The sequence below is a fragment of the Cervus elaphus genome, chromosome 26 (assembly GCF_910594005.1).
Source record: "Cervus elaphus chromosome 26, mCerEla1.1, whole genome shotgun sequence".
Taxonomy (NCBI): domain Eukaryota; kingdom Metazoa; phylum Chordata; class Mammalia; order Artiodactyla; family Cervidae; genus Cervus; species Cervus elaphus.
The window spans coordinates 42,840,409-42,859,631 of NC_057840.1; the positions used below are offsets into that span (position 1 = coordinate 42,840,409).

At 42.2% G+C, this 19,223-nt stretch overlaps 1 protein-coding gene across 2 annotated transcripts in view; it reads right to left on the reverse strand.

The window, feature by feature from the left end:
- PLG (plasminogen) overlaps positions 1-16,980 on the reverse strand; it is a 46,688-nt gene extending 29,708 nt beyond the window's left edge. The window contains exons 1-6 of one of the 2 annotated variants that reach the window (XM_043888361.1): positions 16,826-16,980; positions 11,737-11,872; positions 10,390-10,496; positions 6,181-6,295; positions 2,528-2,667; positions 780-900 (exon numbers count right to left, since the gene is read on the reverse strand). In XM_043888361.1, the coding sequence (XP_043744296.1) occupies positions 780-900; positions 2,528-2,667; positions 6,181-6,295; positions 10,390-10,496; positions 11,737-11,872; positions 16,826-16,874 (668 nt within the window). In that variant the 5' untranslated portion in view covers positions 16,875-16,980. The remainder of the gene's footprint in view (positions 1-779; positions 901-2,527; positions 2,668-6,180; positions 6,296-10,389; positions 10,497-11,736; positions 11,873-16,825) is intronic. The other variant, XM_043888362.1, reaches the window with a different exon arrangement.
- Between the last annotated feature and the right edge of the window lie 2,243 nt (positions 16,981-19,223).

The following is a 19,223-nucleotide window of genomic DNA, read 5'->3' on the forward strand; positions in this document are numbered from 1 at the left end:
CTACAGAGAAGGAGGTGTTTTAAGTACAATTAATGTGAAATAGGAGATGCAGAAAATTGTCCCCTACAATTCACCATTGCTTTCTATATCAGGGACTTCTATTTCCATTACAGATTAATGATACCCTTTGAGTAGCTAGTGAAAGTTAGGAATCCTCCCTCCCATAAAAACACACTGATATAAACCCATGTAAAATATTGAGGGATTCATAAAGCCCACCCATAGATCACAGGGTAGGAAGCCCTGAATCTCATCAGCATGAAGAAAAAAGAAAGGAATACAAACAAGAGGGGACTATTTGGAAAATACACAGACGAGGTGTGTATATTGTATGTTTATAGATGTGTATATCTATATTTCTTACATTTAACCTACAAATTAGCCAGGAATCTGGTTACAGTGCAAATCCAGACTCAATGGGGATGAGATTCTGCATTTCTAACAAATGCTCAGGTGACAGCACTCTTCCATGGACCACATTTTGACTAGTAAGAATGCATACTTCTAAGGGAGGGGATATATGTATACCTATGGCTGATTCATGTTGAGGTTTGACAGAAAACAGCAAAATTCTGTAAAACACTTATCCTTCAATTAAAAAAATTTTAAAAAAAGAATGTATACTTCTTTTGCGGTCACGTAGGGAAATGCAAACTTTGAAATTCAGAAACATCAGGTGTGTTCACTTTTTGAAGAATGCTAAAATACCTAAATAATATTAAATTACCCATAGCATTGCAGAGGCTTAAACATCCAGTTTCACTGCCAGTGAGACTTACTTGGAAGGAATATATCCATGGGCATGTGGGAGCTGAGAGTCCCAAGGCTGGCAGTCACGTCCTGACTTGGTCTTGGCAATCTTGCCCTCATAGTTTTCTCCACTGCAATGCATACATTCAACTGGGAAGAATGGAAAGAAAGGAAGAAAGAAAAAGAAATGAATGAAGCAAAAAAGGGTAAAGACTAGACTCTCACTAGAAATGTCTCAAATACCTTTGCCACTTGTTCGTTGATAATTTTCCAACAATCACCTAGCAACAAAATTGGCCATAAAGGCTTAATTTTCTAATACAATCTAAAATGTCATTCTCTTTTTCAAATGGTAGAATTAGCAGATATGGTCAATACCTTCTTGACTATTACAGTCATGACCAAACCCAGCAACTCCATAATACTTTGTCTTCAAGGTTGGCTACATGTATTGGTCCCTGGTGGTTGTGGGGAGAGATTGCATATAATCTCAGGAGTCTGTAAATTCTCTACTAGAATTTTTTAATATTTGTGGTCTCTCTTCCAAAAAATTCCTATGGAATTATTCTGATTGAATGCATGCTTGCTCAGTCACGTCCCACTCTTTGTGACCTCGTAGACTGCAGCCTGCCAGGCTCCTCAGTCAGTGGAATTTTCCAGGCGAGAATACTGGAGTGGGTTGCCATTTCCTCCTCCAGGGGATCTTCCCAACCCAGGGATGGAACCCGCATCTCCTGTGTCTCCTGCATTGGCAGGCAGATTCTTTCCCACCGAGCCACCGGGAAGCTCTCTCTGATTGTCTGGGTAACTGCCAAAGAAGCCGGCAGCCTCTCAGGATTTTAGTGCCAGGGTTTTTGCTTGTGTTCGTGACCTCGAGAGAGGAACAATATTCACCTAAAGGGACAATGCTTCTCTTTTTATTGTTATTGAGAAGCATGCTGGTTGTTTTTCTTTCTTGCATCCCTGTAAAATGGGAACTTTGCAATTCTTAATATAATGTGATATGGCAGAAGAATATAAGACTTTAAGTTTTATGTGGCAATAAGGAAAATGGAAGCAGACCAGATATAAAAAGGATACTCTCATGTCAGTGAAGGGCCAAATGCCCTCATAACATAGTGTACAAATAAATAAAGAATGCCCATGGTTGGAATAGAGGAAGTGATGGGAAACTGAGCCATCACCCAGTACATACTCAATCCACGTGGTTATGCAAATCCCACCTTCATTCACTGCCCTGTTGCATCAATAAATGTGGCAGGAAATATGAAGTAGAGAACATTTTCCCATAGGATATTTTACATTCTTTTAACATTGACTTTTGAAACATGCTCTTAAATTGATTGTTCCATTGAAACAATAGATTGCTGACTTAAAAACTGTTTCATTGCTTGGTTCCAACAACATGACAAAGTCTACCATGTTAAATTAATCTGTATTTGAATTGTATTGATTTTGTGGTTTTATGTTAACAGCTGAATTGCAAATATGTTTCTGGCTTAAACTGTGTCAGAGCTTTAAGCATAAGAAGTTTGCATCTAGAGTTTACATCTAATTTTATATTTGTCCCTGTTGAACCACATGTTAATAAAGATAATTTAGATCCATAATGGAAATTGTGCAAAATTTTTGTCTTTTCCCAGAGGTCATATATTACTTGATGATGTCAAACACAGCAGTAATTATTATTAATATCCCCATAGATAATCAATTTACAGCAAATTGCTCCACACATAACGGGCAGAATAGGAAAACTTTTCCTAGAGCCATCCCTGACCTTCACATTCGGGAATGTCGCAGTAGTCAAATCTCTTGTCTGGATCTGTGGTGTAACACCAGGGCCCTTTGTCATCATTGTCTGGATTCCTGCAATAGTTCTCCTCCAGTCCCGCTAGAGGAAATTTTTCAGGCGAAAAGCTGCAGAGGATGGAAAAGAATCACTTTGACTATATTTTAAAAATCAGTGTGTTATCAGCAGGGTAGGATAAGACCCCTTCTCTTTCCCAACTGTGGTTTGAGATTGTGTCATTCAACTACTCATACTATTCATACTTAAGGGAAGTGAAAAGCAAAGGAGAAAAAGAAAGATATTCCCATTTGAATGCAGAGTTCCAAAGAATAGCAAGGACAGATAAGAAAGCCTTCCTCAGCAATCAATGCAAAGAAATAGAGGAAAACAACAGAATGGGAAAGACTAGAGATCTCTTCAAGAAAATTAGAGATACCAAGGGAACATTTCATGCAAAGATGGGCTCAATAAAAGACAGAAATGGTAGGGACCTAACAGAAGCAGAAGATATTAAGAAGAGGTGGCAAGAATACACAGAAGAACTGTACAGAAAAGATCTTTACGACCCAGATAATCATGATGGTGTGATCATTCACCTAGAGCCAGACATCCTGGAATGAGAAGTCAAGTGGGCCTTAGGAAGCATCTCTACAAACAAAGCTAGTGGAGGTGATGGAATTCCAGTTGAGCTATTTCAAATCCTGAAAGATGATGCTGTGAAAGTGTTTCACTTAATATGCCAACAAATATGGAAAACTCAGCAGTGGCCACAGGACTGGAAAAGGTCAGTTTTCATTCCAATCCCAAAAAAAAAAGCAATGCCAAAGAATGCTCAGACTACCGCACAATTGCACTAATCTCACACGCTAATAAAGTAATGCTTAAAATTCTCCAAGCCAGTTCTTCAGCAATACGTGAATCGTGAGCTTCCAGATGTTCAAGCTAGTTTTAGAAAAGGCAGAGGAACCAGAGATCAAATTGCCAACATTCATTGGATCATCGAAAAAGCAAGAGAGTTCCAGAAAAACATCTATTTCTGCTTTATTGACTATGCCAAAGCCTTTGACTGTGTGGATCACAATAAACTGTGGAAAATTCTGAAAGAGATGGGAATACCAGACCACCTGACCTGCCTCTTGAGAAATCTGTATGCCGGTCAGGAAGCAACAGTTAGAACTGGACATGGAAAAACAGACTGGTTCCAAACAGGAAAAGGAGTACGTCAAGGCTGTATATTGTCACCCTGCTTATTTAACTTATATATAGAGTACATCACGGGAAATGCTGGGCTGGATGAAGCACAAGCTGGAATCAAGACTGCCAGGAGAAATATCAATAACCTCAGATATGCAGATGACACCACCCTTATGGCAGAAAGTGAAGAAGAGCTAAAGAGCCTCTTGATGAAAGTGAAAGAGGAGAGTGAGAAGGTTGGCTTAAAGCTCAACCTTCAGAAAACTAAGATCATGGCATCTGGTCCCATCACTTCATGGCAAGTAGATGAGGAAACAGTGGCTGACTTTATTGTTTTGGGTTCCAAAATCACTGCAGATGGTGACTACAGCCATGAAATTAAAAGACGCTTACTCCTTGGAAGGAAAGTTATGACCAACCTAGATAGCATATTAAAAAACAGAGGCATTACTTTGTCAACAAAGGTCTGTCTAGTCAAGGCTATGGTTTTTCCAGTAGTCATGTATGGATGTGAGAGTTAGACTATAAAGAAAGCTGAGCACCGAAGAATTGATGCTTTTGAACTGTGGTGTTGGAGAAGACTCCTGAGAGTCCCTTGGACTGCAAGGAGATCCAACCAGTCCATACTAAAGGAAATCAGTCCTGGGTGTTCATTGGAAGGACTGATGCTAAAGCTGAAACTCCAATACTTTGGCCACTTGATGCGAAGAGCTGACTCATTTGAAAAGACCCTGATGCTGGGAACAATTGAGGGCAGGAGGAGAAGGGGACAACAGAGGATGAGATGGTTGGATGGCATCACCTACTCAATGGACATGGGTTTGGGTGGACTCCAGGAGTTGGTGATGGACAGGGAGGCCTGGCGTGCTGCGGTCCATGGGGTCCCAAAGAGTCAGACATGACTGAGTGACTGAACTGAACTGAAAATCCAACTACATTTCAGCTGTGTGCAATAGCATTTGTACCCAGTTGTCAGTGTCTCTATTGATAGCCTGTTCAGTAGAGTAGTTAATATCACTGTTATTATTGTGTGAACAGCCAAGTCTTAGAAGTAGAGTCAAAGCATCTTATGCACAGTAGAAATATAAAGCCCTCAAAGCCTTCCAAATTCATGAGACATGCCAAACACCTGCTTTTGTCAGTTGCCCTTCTCTCTGTAAAAATAATAGATGTTAAGACCATTTTGTCTGTGTGAACTCTGCATGAGGCATCTCTCTATACATTCTCTAATGTAGTCAATAAAAATCCCTATCAGGAAGGTGTTATTATTCCCACTTCCCAGATCAGAAAACTGAGGCACAGCCATGTGAAACAGATCAAATCTCACCTATGCTTGAGCAGTTAATAAATAGCATCTCAAGAGTTTAAAGTCAGATCTGTCTGATGCCAAACTTCACGTCCCCTCTGAGGTGCGTCTAGAATTAATGGGAGAGTGGGAGGACGGAGTGAAGCTCATTTTCAGGGATAAGCTGCTGTGTTGCAATAAGAAATTGCGTTAAAAACCTAAGACTTCAAATCTAAAATGGCAGATTTTGCTTCTGGTTCTCCTGTGTACCTGTTTTTGGTAGATTTAGTGCTCTTGGGACTTCAGTTTCCTCATTGGCTGGGGTATAGATGACCAAGATTCTCTCTCAGATCCTTGCCATTCTATGACTTGGCCATTTGGTTTGTTCTTTTCATCTCAATAAGCCTTAATGTGCTGGGAATTATGAGACTTCATCTCTTTGTTGTTGCTAAGTCTCTCAGCTGTGCCCGACTCTTTGCGACCCCATGGACTGTAGCCCACCAGGTTCTCCTGTTCATGGGATTTTTCAGACAAGAATAATGGAATGGGTTGCCATTTCTTTCTCCAGGGGATCTTCTTGACCCTGGGATCGAACCCTTGTCTCCTGAATTGGCAGGCGGATTCTTTACCACTGAGCCACCAGGGAAGCCCAACTCATAAGGATGGCTAAAGATGATTTGTTTGAGAGTGAGAAGGATCATAGACACTAAATTCCCACTTGATAAGCATTGTTCATGAGAATTAAATATCACCTAATACCACATTGGGCAAAGTATAAAGAATGACATTAAAATAGATAATAGGCAAGTTGCAAGATAATCTGTTTTCCGCAGTATTGATGTGAACAAATGTTTGATTTAGACTGATTCAATTGTAAACATCATCATCTTTTGTCTTTTCTCCGTCTCAGCCTAGAATTCATGTTCTAGAATTTATTGTTCTTTTTTTATTGTTTTAAATCTTCCCCCCAAAAAGCATATACACAAGAATGAATGGAAAGCAGCCGTTTTCTGCTTTTATGCCACCAATTATTGAACAGATCTGCACCAGCATCAGTAAGATTCTCCCCATACTTGCTAGTCACATGTTCTGGTTTGAGCAGGAAGTAATGGAGTCGTTCTGAGTACAAGAGGTGAACACGGAGACAAAAGAGCAGTCTTACTTGGGTACGTGTGGGGAAGTGGCGCTCCATTTTTGACAGGTGACACCAGTTTTCGTTTTGGCTTTGGTCCCTCTGTAGGTCTTCCCGTTTCCGGTCTTGCACTCCAACATGTAGACTGCAAGGAAGCCCAAACAGTGGTCAAACCCTTTCACAACAACGACAAGAAATCACGAGGAAGCGTTGCACTGCTTGATCATGTTGTAAGAGAGGACACGGTTACCCGCTATCTAAAAAGGCAGTCTGTGTGAGCGTTACCGCAGGCTTCCCTGCTGGGTCAGTGGTAAAGAATCTGCCTCCCAGTGCAGGAGATGTGGGCTCAGTCCCTGGGTCAGGAGGATCCCCAGAGAAAGAAATAGCAACCCACTCCAGTGTTCTTGCCTGGACAATTCCATGAACAGAGGAGCCTGGTGGGGTGCAATCCATGGGGCCGCAAAAGAGTCAGACATGACTAAAGCAACCAAACAACAACAACAAAGAATTGTAGTTAAGGGTGGGGCGCTGACTCCTTTATCCAGAGCTCCTGCCCTTCCGCGTGCCAGGCAGATGCTGCGTGCAGGGGGTGCTGGGGACGCTTGGAGTAGGAACCGCACAGGTCCTGCCCGAGTGGCGCTTACATCCCAGTGGAGTCTGAGGCGCCAGGTACAGAAGGTATTCAAGGACACGGATTGTGAAATAGACAACCTCATGGCAACATGTGTAACAGAGAAAATAAATAGCATCGTGAGGGAGTGGATGGGAAGGGGTGAGGGCTTCTTCGTGGAATGGGCAGACCTGCAGAGGCTGAAAAAGATGCAAGCCATTTCTAGGTTCACGGTGGTATTTTAAGTGTGAAAAAAGAACCAAATGGGGTAATGCAGTTGTGGTCTACCCTCAGCATTTACAGAAGATGCTCTCAACCAGCCTCCATTTAAACAACTTGCTGGTTACCCAGTGGGCCCCATCCTGCCTTTAAAACACACTGCCAGGGGTCCCCCTACGGCCCACATGCGGCAGGATGGGCGTCTGTGGCTGGCAGGCCACCTTCGGGAGTGCTGACCTGCTCTGTTCCTACCAGTTGGGTTATACGCTTACCAAGAGTCAGTTGTTTTTATTTCCAAAACTTTTGATACAGCTCTATTTGATTACAGATGATCTAAACTGAGAAATGAATGGGGGAGGGGAGGGAGGGTTTTTTTTTAAATAAACTAAGATAAATGGTGTCAAGTAGTTGAAAGAGTAGGGTAGTTTTTTAAATTGTTTTCAAGGGGCTTCCCTGGTGGTCCAGTGGTGAAGACTCTGTGCTCCCACTGCAGGGGACACAGGTTCCTTCCCTGGTCGAGGAACTAAGATCCCCCAGGCCACAGGAGGCAGTCAAAACAAATTGTTACCAAACCCACTGAGAGCAGTCCCTTCCTGTTGTTGATATGAGTCTGAGGGGAGGGGAAGCATGAAAATATAAAGGAATTTTACAGTCAGATTGATTAATGGGTGTCTCTAGACTTGCTCAACTTCAAAGAGAAGGACAGATTATGGTAGATAATTCATGAGTATGGTTTATACAAGAAATGCTCTAGATAACTTCTGTTGGTGGTCCCCGGATTCAAAGAAAAAACACCTCTGTTTTATGTCCAAAGGTACCAGCATAAGCTCGTGTTTTCAAAGAAAATATAAAAGATTTGAAGTATGTTTGTATCATCCATTATGATTCCCCACTTAATATTTTTTAATAGAGGATACTTATTTTACAATGCTGGGTTAGTTTCTACCATTCAACAATGTGAGTCAGCCCTAAGTATGTTTATACATACATATATATATATAATCCTCCCTCTTGAGTCTCCCTCCCACCCCACTCCCCATCCCATCCCTCTGGGTCATCGCAGAGCGCTGAGCTCCTTCAGCTTTCCATGAGCAATCTATTTTGCACATGATGGTGTTTTATGTGTAAAATAAATAGTGGGAAGCTGCTCTATTACACAGGGAGCCCGGTTCTGTGATCTTGGGCTTTGCAGGTGGCGTTAGTAGTGAAGAACCTGCCTGACAATGCAGGAGACATAAGAGATGCAGGTTTAATCCCTGAGTCGGGAAGATTCCCTGGAATAGGAAATGGCAACCCATTCCAATATCCTTGCCTGAAAATTCCATGGACAGAGGAGTCTGGTGGGCTACAGTCCATAGGATAGCAAGGAGTCGGACATGGCAGAGGCAACTTAGCACACAGTGTCTACATGTCAATGCTTTAAATTAATTGATCAATTATCTGGGTAGAATACTTCTAACACACCTATAGTAACTGCTGCTTTAAATCCAACACTCTGTTTAAAGATTACAGATATATCTTCATTGAGATATATGATGACAGTCGATATGTTACGCTTATCAAAAAGGTAAGCAAGGTATTCCGGAGGCCAGGGGTCAGGGAAGGGGACCCGCGAGCTGCAACTTGGGTGATGAGGAGCCGGAAGAACAGAGGAGGGTCAGGATGAAAAAGCCTGTGCCCCGCCTGCAGGAGGCATAGACATCAGCCCAGCACGCGAGGTAGGCTGAGTAACACAGCGCCCAGTAGCAACTGGTGAGTATTTGGACTTTCTTCTAAGAGCACTGAGGCTTCGAAGCAGGGCTGTTCTGGACCAGCCGCTGCGGTGATGAGGGCGGCTTTAGACCCAAGTGGCGGCAATGGCCCTGGTGGCCAGTGGGGGTGAAACTGATCTGACACTGACTGTTCCCAGAAGCACCCTGGCAGGTGATTTTGCAGCGGGTCGATATTCCACAGTAAAGAAACAAACACCCCAAAATGACTGACTTTTGACTCTTTCCCTCTCTTTTGTTTGTCTGTACCCGCCACAGTTTGTATAACCTTTGGCTCCTTTCCGTCACCCTGAAAACAGGCAACTCTTCAACTAGCCAAACGAAGCCTAGCGGTCACCCCCTTGATCCTTCTGGTTAACCGTTTACAGAGGACATGCTTAAATGGTAGCGTTTGCACAGAGAATCCCACCAGCATTTTTTAAATGTCTGATAGACTGGGTAAGCCCATATATCTCTTCCTTTACTCACTAACTGCAAGAACTAATAACGTCCACAGATAAACTTCAGATTTAATCTGCACTTTAGACTCAAGAGTTAGAGCTCAACAGTGGACCCGGAGTGAGGTTAACAGGTGCACAGCTATTTAAAGCTAAGATGAACCACCATGTAGATATAATCCTGACCTAAAAAACACCTCTCAAAATCTTAAGAGTTTGGTGGGAAAACTCGAGAGAACGTGCAAGCGGTTGTCAAGAATACGTGAAATAGGATGTTTCTTGTTGTCTTCAACACTTGTGATGCAGAATATTTGGAGAGCAAAACCGCTATCAAAATAGTCCTGACACCTCTCCAACAACAGAGAATGGGAAGTAGCTGCAAAAGCATCGTAAGTCACTTGAATCTTCATACAGACTTAATGAACTTGTGCATGTCCAAAAAGCCACACAATTTCTGCAGGAATCTAGGCCATCCGTGGTCCTAAACAATGAAGGATCCAGAGTTTTTAAGGAAACTCTCAAAAATGAGCTGCAACTTCTGCACATTTTCAAATTTCTGCACCATTTTAGAGACTATGGGAAATATAGGCCATGACAGAAAGAAAAGTAGAACATGTAAGAGTAAAATGAAGGATACTGTCTCTATTTTAATGTTACTGCAGATTGAAAACACCTCAGTTTTGCTACTGCTCCAGGCTTCAGACCACAGATAGTGGTCCCCGCAGAACAAAAAAACCAAGATTATAAGGAACTTGTGTACTCTCTCTTTTCTTCTTAAAAATAAGAAGAAAATATCTTTGTTATTTAATATCTTTAAATAAGATATTTAAATATCTTAATATTTAAATCTTAATATCTTAGAATAAATTAAAATATCTTAATATTTTAATATCTTTAAATAAGGTATTATTTAGTATCTTATTTTCAGGGTCCTAGAGGCAGAAGTGATTTTGTAAATCCAATCCCTGCGTTTTGAAATCAAGAGGAAGGAAACCTAAAAGGTGATATAATATATTCAGGTTGGCATTGTGGGTTAGTGGCCAAATCTTCTGACTCCAAGTTCATTTTCAATGCACCATAGCTCCTCCATTTTCTGGTCTGATAAATTACAGATAGTAACTGGGCTGGTGGGGAGGGAAGGGAGAGGGGAAGGACAAGAAGAAAGAGAAAGACAGAAGAAGGAGGAAAAAAACATTGTACATACTTCTCTTCTCATATAGAATGACATCCCTCATCCTAAAGACGGGGGAGGTCTTGCTGTTTTCAGCCATTATGACACATTGTTGCTCTTTACTGTGATACTGGAATGCCCTGCAGAAGAGAAACAGAAAACACTGCTCTAGCCCTTTATTTAAAGGAATTTAAACACCACTCTATTTCCTTTGTGTAAAGCGAAGTTTTACAGACAACTTTGGATGAATGGAGGAGCTCAGAACTTACTTTCAATTCAACCTGGCACCATATTGAAAGAATGCAGCACCATGGTAGATATTCTTTTTTCTCTTCTACCTTTACCTTCTTCCCCTCCCCATTTTCTTTCTGTTTTAACTGCTTTATTCTTTCTGCACCCGTTTTTCTTAATGAAGCGCCAGAATATCTGCTTTGTGTGGGAAAGAAGCAACTGAGCTTCTTTGAACCCATTCCCAAGACGGTCCACATGGACGCCTCTACCTTCCCGCTTGACAATGCCTCTGATTCTACCCGCTTCCCTCACGCACCCCCAGCCCTGCACTCGTCCTGGGTGAGTATTGGGCCTGGCATCAAAGTCGTCCAAGGCTTCCTTTCCAGCCCCATCTCTTACATAAACCTTTGCATCAGCTGACGTGGTCCGTCTCACAGGTGCCCAGCCAGGCTGCCCTCTGCCTAGAATCCTTCCCACCCGGTCGCCGTTTACCGAGATTTCACCCTTCGAAGCCCAGCTCAGCTCCCCCCACTCCACCCCAGGCCTTCCCCGGTTTTCTCAGCTCTTGGGGTTGTTATTTCCTCTGAATCTTAACAGAGCACATACTGATTTTATCAATATCTCACATTGGCTGTATTTTTTTTTTAATTTTTTACATTTTATCCAGTTTCTGTGGCACCATAAATACAAAAGGGCAAGCACTGGCTTTCAGATCTACACAAAAATCTATCATATATACTGATTTTATATATCTTATATAAAAGCTATCATATATATATATATATATATCAGATCACTGGATCTATGCTTCATGGCTCCTTAAGGTCTAGGACACTTCCAGTCACATGATCCTCAATAAATATTTACTAACAATGATGTTAAAAAGCTACAGCCATAACAATAGCTGCTGATGTCAAGTGTTAAATAATTTCCTTTGGGGGCATTTTTCTAAAAGAACACTAATGAACTTTCACAAGAAACTGTATGGTTTCAGATACCGGGAGCCAATACAGATTCCACACTCCAACCTCATGAAATTCCTCTTAAATCCTATTTTCAATGATAAATCCCTGAGCAAATTTCTTGTGATCAATGTAATGTGTCTCAATCAACAGGAGTTCTGCGTAGGTGCAGTTACCAGGAACATACCTGCAAATGAAGTCTGTCTCCTCCTCACACTTTGCTGCACAATCCTCTATGCTTCTTCCCACCATGTTCTTCCGACTCAAACTAAGCAGGGAAGCCCCCTGGGTATTTACATAGTCATCCAGGAGGTCTCCAAGACCTACAAAAGTAAAATTAAAATGCAGCAATTGATTAATGCACCAACACTGCTGATAATTAATTATCATGAATTTGTAAATTATTCGCTTTGCATCAACCAAGTAAAATTTGCTGCTCTATTGGAAGCAACTGGGTGGTTGTGAATACAAATGACTAACTAGGAAAACAATTCCATGACTAGATGGCACGATGTTAAAAGGTTGTTTGGATTGCTAGGTTAATGGATTAGAACAATTTAACAATTTTCACATTACTACGTTAATGGGTATGAAACCTTAAACAAGAAAAAATTTGATCTGTTTCTAGTAATTGCATGTCATGATGGAGAACTAGGAGACCACCCTTGGGCAATTTTGATGATGATTTGTCCATCCCTGGGTCTAAATAGAACCTCAGTTCAGTTCCGTCACTCAGTTGCGTTTGACTCTTTGTGACCCCATGGACTGCAGCACGCCAGGCCTCCCTGTCCATCACCAACTCCTAGAGTTTACTCAAACTCATGTCCATCGAGTCAGTGATGCCATCCAACCATCTCATCCTCTGTCATCCCCTTCTCCTCTTGCCTTCAAGCCTTCCCAGCATCAGGGTCTTTTCCAATGAGTCAGTTCTTCTCATCAGGTGGCCAAAAGATTGGAGCTTCAGCTTCAGCATCAGTCCTTCCAATGAACACCCAGAATGATCTCCTTTAGGATGGACTGGTTGGATCTCCTTGCAGTTCAAGGGGCTCTCAGGAGTTTTCTCCAACACCACAGTTCAAAAGCATCAATTCTTCGGCACTCAGCTTTCTTTATGGTCCAACTCTCATATCCATACATGACAACTGGAAAAACCATAGCTTTGACTAGACGGACCTTTGTGGCAAAGTAATGTCTCTGTTTTTTAATATGCTGTCTAGGTTGGTAATAACTTTTTAAATAGAACCTGGAGGCCATTATTTGATTTCCCACAGTACAAACTTCAGTTGTGACAGTGTTGCTTAAATTAATGGACAGGCATTCTCTGAATGGTTCCATCACCAGATACAAAAACTTTGTTGAGCTGATGATGTTGAGAAGAAATAAGACCTGGGCTAAAGCTTGACCATAATACAGGGTCATTTTTTTACTAGGCTTAGTAAAAATAACCATTTGGGGCTCAATGATAACAGTTTTCTGGCGTTTCTGAGGTAACTGCACAAAATTCTGGTACAAACAATGGTCTCGATTTTCTTCTGAGATAGAATCTGAGTCAAAAAGTCTGTCTGAAGGTCGCTCTGCCCCTGGCTACTGCAGAGGGTGGCCAGGGGGTGCCCAGCCGCGGTCCCACCACAGGGCTGCCAAGAGAACTCAGTGATCCGGGGGCCAACATGGCCCCTGAGACAGCCGTGGCTCTATTTCACGCCTCGAAGGGCTCCCCTCCATCCTTTGGAATGGAACACCAGCCATGCTCATAGCGTGAGGGGCTAAAAAGAGGTTAACACACTGGAGACGGCAGTTTCCTAAAGTTTGCCTAAATGGGATTAGGCAACCTGGCAACCTTGACCGCTCTAGGGGGCAGAGTGGAGACCAAAGCCCAAGTGAGCAGGTTGAAGAGTGACCAGGACAGGCGCTGTGAACGTCTTGGGAGGACAAGTCTTTTCAGAAGCCTGGCTGTGAAAGGAGCATCTCCTAGAGGCCATATGAAGTCTCAGGAATGTTTTAATATTTTTATTTTTAAAGTTTTAATATTTTTATTTAAAATGTTGATTTACAATGTTGTGTTCGTTTCAAGTGTACAGAAAAGTGATTCAGTTACACATGCATATTCTTTTTTAGATTCTTTTCCATTATAGGTCATTACAAGCTATTGAGTATTGTTCCCTGAGCCACAGCAGTAGGTCCCCATTTATCTATTTTATATAGTGTCCCAAAGTGGGGCTTCCCTTGTGGCTCAGCTGGTAAAGAATCTGCCTGCAATGTGGGAGACCTGGGTTCGATCCCTGGGTTGGGAAGATCCCCTGGAGAAGGGAAAGGCTACCCACTCCAGTATTCTGGCTTGGAGAATTCCATGGTGTTATATCCCAAGATATAACATATACTTTATATATGCTAATCCCTGACTCCTAATTTATACCTCCACCTTATTTCTGCTTTGGTAATCAGAAGTTTGTTTTCTATGTCCATGAGTCTATTTCTGCTTTGCAAACCACTTCATCTGCATCATCTTTTTTTAGATTCTACGTATAGGTGATATCATATGATATCTGTCTTTCTCTGTCTGACTTACTTCAGTTAGTATGACCACCTCTAGGTCCTCTGGGAAATTTTTTTAAGATAAGACATTCAGGAACTTATTTGGATACTGATGAAAATGATCCAGTAGGAAGGATCATTAAGGGCCAGATGCTGTTTCTCAGAAGGGCCATCCCTGACCACCTTGGACACATGCCTTGCTCAGGGGTGATGCACTGTCCCAGAATGAGACAAAGCCATTCCCGGAGCCCACGCTCTCCCTGACTCTGCTTTTTCTTCCTCAACCTAAGATTCTCCAAACTGGAAGCATGGATCCTTCCACCCTCGAATAGGCATTGACTGGTGGGCTGCAGTCTATGGGATCGCACAGAGTCGGACACAGCTGAAGCGACTCAGCAGCAGCAGCAGCAGATGTAGCTTAATATACCAAAAAGCTTTCGATATATGTATCAAGACTATAAAGAAATGCATATTTAGACCCACGCTCAGGTCTTCATCCTGAATTTTTCTCCCAATCTGAGCTCTCCTTTCCAGAAACTGTTGTGCTTTGGTAATTTCTATAGATCAGGGTATAACTGTTTTTTTCTTTTCTTTTTTAAAATTAATTTATTTTAATTGGAAGATAATTACAATATTGTGGGGGGTTTTGCCGTACATCAACATGAATCGGCCACAGGTACACATGTGTCCCCCATCCTGAACCCCCCTCCCACCTCCCTCCCCACCCTATCCCCCTGGCTGGTCCCAGAGCATCAGATTTGAGTGCCCTGCTTCACGCATCGAACTTGCACTGGTCATCTATTTTACATACAGTAGTACACATGCTTCAATGCTATTCTCTCAAATCATCTCACCCTTACAGGAAAGGGGGGGAAAAATCTCCTTCTACAGCAGTTCTTAGTGAGAGGCAGATAAGCAGTTCGCATTTCATAAACTGCCAAGTCTTTTCTTTGAATCACATAAGCATGGGGGCACATATACACACTACTGTGATTTTTTTAAAAGCCCACATTATTCATAAACTATACTTGTTTTACTCATAATATACATCCACATTCAGTCTAGAATATAAAAATAATTTTCTTACTGAAAAGATTTCTCTAATATTTCTTGGTCAATAAATAAACTGTATTATAATCCACTGTCAAATGAGCCCTAGAACTAAAGAAAGAAAATATGGGGATTTTCAATCAAGAGAGAAGAAAATTTATTCCTTTTTCAGATATTTCTTTGTCATATCTGCTCCTAAGGTAGGTCTCAGCAGGTATATACTATGAAACATAATAACATAATTAAAGGTAAATTAATTAAAGGATAATAAAAATAGAAATTTTTACAATATATAAAATATATTTTATTTATATATAATATATATTATAATATATAACGTATAAAAAATCATTTATATTCTGGCCTGCTCTACTTTCTGAGAACTCTTGAAAAGATCTAATTTCAGTCTTTATAGGATATATTTTATAGAGTTCTTGTGTTTGCTTTTTAAAAATATATTTATTTTTCATTGAAGGATAATTGCTTTACAATATTGTGTTGGTTTTTGCCATACATCAACATCAATCATCCCTTATGTTTATTTTTAAAGTTTCAGTTAAGTTCAGTTGCTCAGTCATGTCCGACTCTTCGCAACCCCATGGACTACAGCACACCAGGCTTCCCTGTCCATCACCGACTCCTGGAGCTTGCTCAAACTCCTGTCCATAGAGTTGGTGATGCCATCCATTTTAAAGTCTGAGGGCAATAAAAATGTTCTAAAAGGTCCTGTGATAGTTGCACAACTCTAAATACTGAGTAAGATCTATTACATTATACACTTCAAATGTGTGAATTGTGTAGTATGTGAATTATATCTCAATAAAACTGTAAAAAGAAAAAAAAAAGAGCCTCAAAGACATGCTTAGAATATTTTAAAGAAGGTTTAAAGTTGAAAAAGTGAGAACCATTGGATTCCTTCTCGGAAAGCCCTGACTGAAGTCCTGGTTTCTTCACTTCCTGGTTTTGGGAGTTTGGTCAATAGGCAAATAATGTGATTTTCCTAACTACAGATTTCCTCATCTATAAAACGAGGATAAGTCTACTAAAATACCTGTTGTATCTGCTAAATAAGCTGGTGATGATAATGGACACACATGTGTATGGATGGATGAAAAAGTACCACTCTATCTCAGGCACTCAATAGAGATTTGTTGAATTACTGTATGTACATCGCCTGACTAATCAATGCCTGTGATTTCTCCAGGCATAAGAAGCAAGTTAAGATGTAGTAAAGACCTTCCCTAACAGGGAATATGTCAACACAACCACTCTGGTCAAAGATCGTGGTCAGAGATATTTCGTTGTTCACATTTGAAAGTCAGGAGAATACGAAACCTTAACAAAAATGGTCTAGCTTAATGAAACTGAGAACCAGGCAAAGAGACCAACAACTTTTGGAGTTGTTAGCACTCTGGGCTATTTTTTTCAACTAAATAACCATCACTTGGGATCCATCTTTTATACTGAAACCATCATTCATTATTTTCTCTGTCCACTTGTCTCCAGCATTCACATAAGGGAAACAAACCTTATTTCTTGAAGAATTCCTCCATCTTAGATGCTGAACTGGGAATCTGATGAATCAAAAGCTAAATTCAGCAAGTTGCCCATAAAACGATGATGGCTTTATTTTTAATATATTGCTAGGAAAAAAATTATTGATTCAAGCGAAAAAGCAAATCTTTAAGTCTTACCTGATTTCAGAAATAAGAGAAGTAGGAACACTACCTCCTTATGTTCCATTTTGGGACTGGCCAGCCGCGTCCCGAAAACAGTGTGTCCCAGTCCCAAGATGTTATTGACTTACATGAGAGGAAACGTGCTTGCAAACAAAATAATCACACAGAGTTAATCATTCTCCTGGAGGCCCATGGCCACTGTGCTCTGAGGGATCAAACATTACCTGGACGGGAGGATCTTACAAAATGTTAACAGCGGAGTCTGCAATAGATGCTGGGAAGTGGTGGAGACTGCCCACCCCCACCCTGGCTGCCCCAGGCTGCTTCTGCCTCCCTGCACACCCACCCCCTGGCCCATCTTTTCCACTTTCTCTTCTTTCCTTCCCTCTTCCTTCTTTCGCTTTATTTTGGGTAAAACAAAACTTACAACAGTAGCTAACATGTGCTGAGAACTTTCCTATGCCAGACCTCCTGCATAGTTTCATTAAAATCTTCCAAACAGCAATACTGGGGCTTCCCTGGTGGCGCAGTGGTAGAGGGTCCACCTGTTACTGAGTCCAAGCTCGCTCTGCCAGCCGCACGACAGGCCAATGAATCCGAGAGGTGAGGGGCTGAGGCAAGGAAAGACTTTAATCAGGGGGGCCTGGCTGACTGAGAAGATGGCAGTTTATCACCTCAAAATAGCCGTCTTGGCAGGGCCTGGTTGCCAGGTTCTTTCATGCATCAGATCCATAAAAGATGGGTCCATAAATGATGGATCACCCCCAGAGAGGTGAGGAAGCAAAGGAGAAAGACTTTTCAGTCCTTGCAAATGTCCCCTAGAATGGCAAGCCTCAAGCATGACAATGTGTTCGTTTTACTTCCTCTGGTTCAGTTCAGTTGCTCAGTCGTGTCTGACTCTTTGTGACCCCATGGACTGCAGCCCTCTAGGCTTCCCTGTCCATCACCAACTCCTGGAGCTTGCTCAAGCTCATGTCCATCGAGTCGGTGATGCCATGCAACCCTCTCATCCTCCGTCGTCCCCTTCTTCTGTCTCTCACTTCCTTACAGTCCTTCACAGGTGGGCAGCTCAGGTTATCTCCCTGAGCAGGCCATTATGTATGTTTACAATAACAAAAGAAGGGTTAAAGTCACAGAAGCAGATCCAATGTAAATTTGAAATTAACCCTTCCTGGTTACATGCCTGCCAGTGCAGGAGACGTGGGTTCGATCCCTGGTCCGGGAAGATCCCACACATGCCACGGAGCAACTAAGCCAGCGCGCCACTACTGAGTCTGTGCTCCAGAGCCCAGGACTCACGACTGCTGAAGCCCATGGGCCCCAGAGCCCACGGGAAGCCACGGCAATGAGACGCCCATGCGCTGCCCCTGGAGAGTAGACCCCACTTGCTGCAGCCAGAGAAAAACCTGCACAGCCAACAATAAACAAAAAAACTATATTAAAACCACAAGCAATATTACAATCGTCCCCACTTAAGGCGACAGGCTGAGCAAGTCTAACTTTCCAAGGTCACTTGGCTCACAAGGCATGAAGCCAATGGACACAGTCTATTGAAAGGCATAAATGTCCATTTTCTGCTCTTTTTCTGCTATGGATGGGGCGGTACGCCTTTTGCCCCCTTTCAACTCTTGTTAGCTGCACGAATATATTTGGTTCTACAACTGTTATTGTGTGAATGAGGTTGCCCTCCATGTCCTTCTGACTACGGATTCTTCATCACCTTCCCCATACAGCAGCACCACAAGAACACGGGTAAACAAGAAGCGGAGTGTGGCTACTGCCCTCATTTTGTGCAGTGGAAAAAGAAGAGGAAAGAGGGATGGGTTGCTTAGGTGTAGATGGTGTATCTGGATAGAGGCTCCCATTACAGCTCGGTCCCACGGGGCTCAGCTTCACAGGCACAGGGCAGGCACAAAGAGAAGGACTCCCCTAGACCGTGCGTAGAAATCCCACACCGACTCTCTGGGAGGAACGCAGGACCATGCTTTTGCCCAAGACCGTAAAGACAATTAACTCCCCATCAGTCATTTTCTACTTGAAAGAATGGTAGAAGCTAAGGAAAGAGACAAAGAAAAAGATCATCTCAGTACAGTGTAGCAGGTCAAATAAATTCTGAGATGTGTATTATCATTGAGTTCAATTCATTAAGTATGTATTGACCACACAGTAGGTGTTAGATTCTTCTGTACTAAGTCGCTTCAGTTGTGTCTGACTCTGAGACCCTGTGGACCCTTCAGGCTCCTCTGTCCATGAGATTCTCCAGGCAAGAATACTGGAGAGGGTTGCCATGCCCTCCTCAAGGGGATCTTCCTGACCCAGGGATTGAACCCATGTCTCTTGTGTCTCCTGCAGTGGGAGGCAGGTTCTTTACCACTAGCGCCACCTTGGAAGGCCTAGATTCTTCTAGGATTGT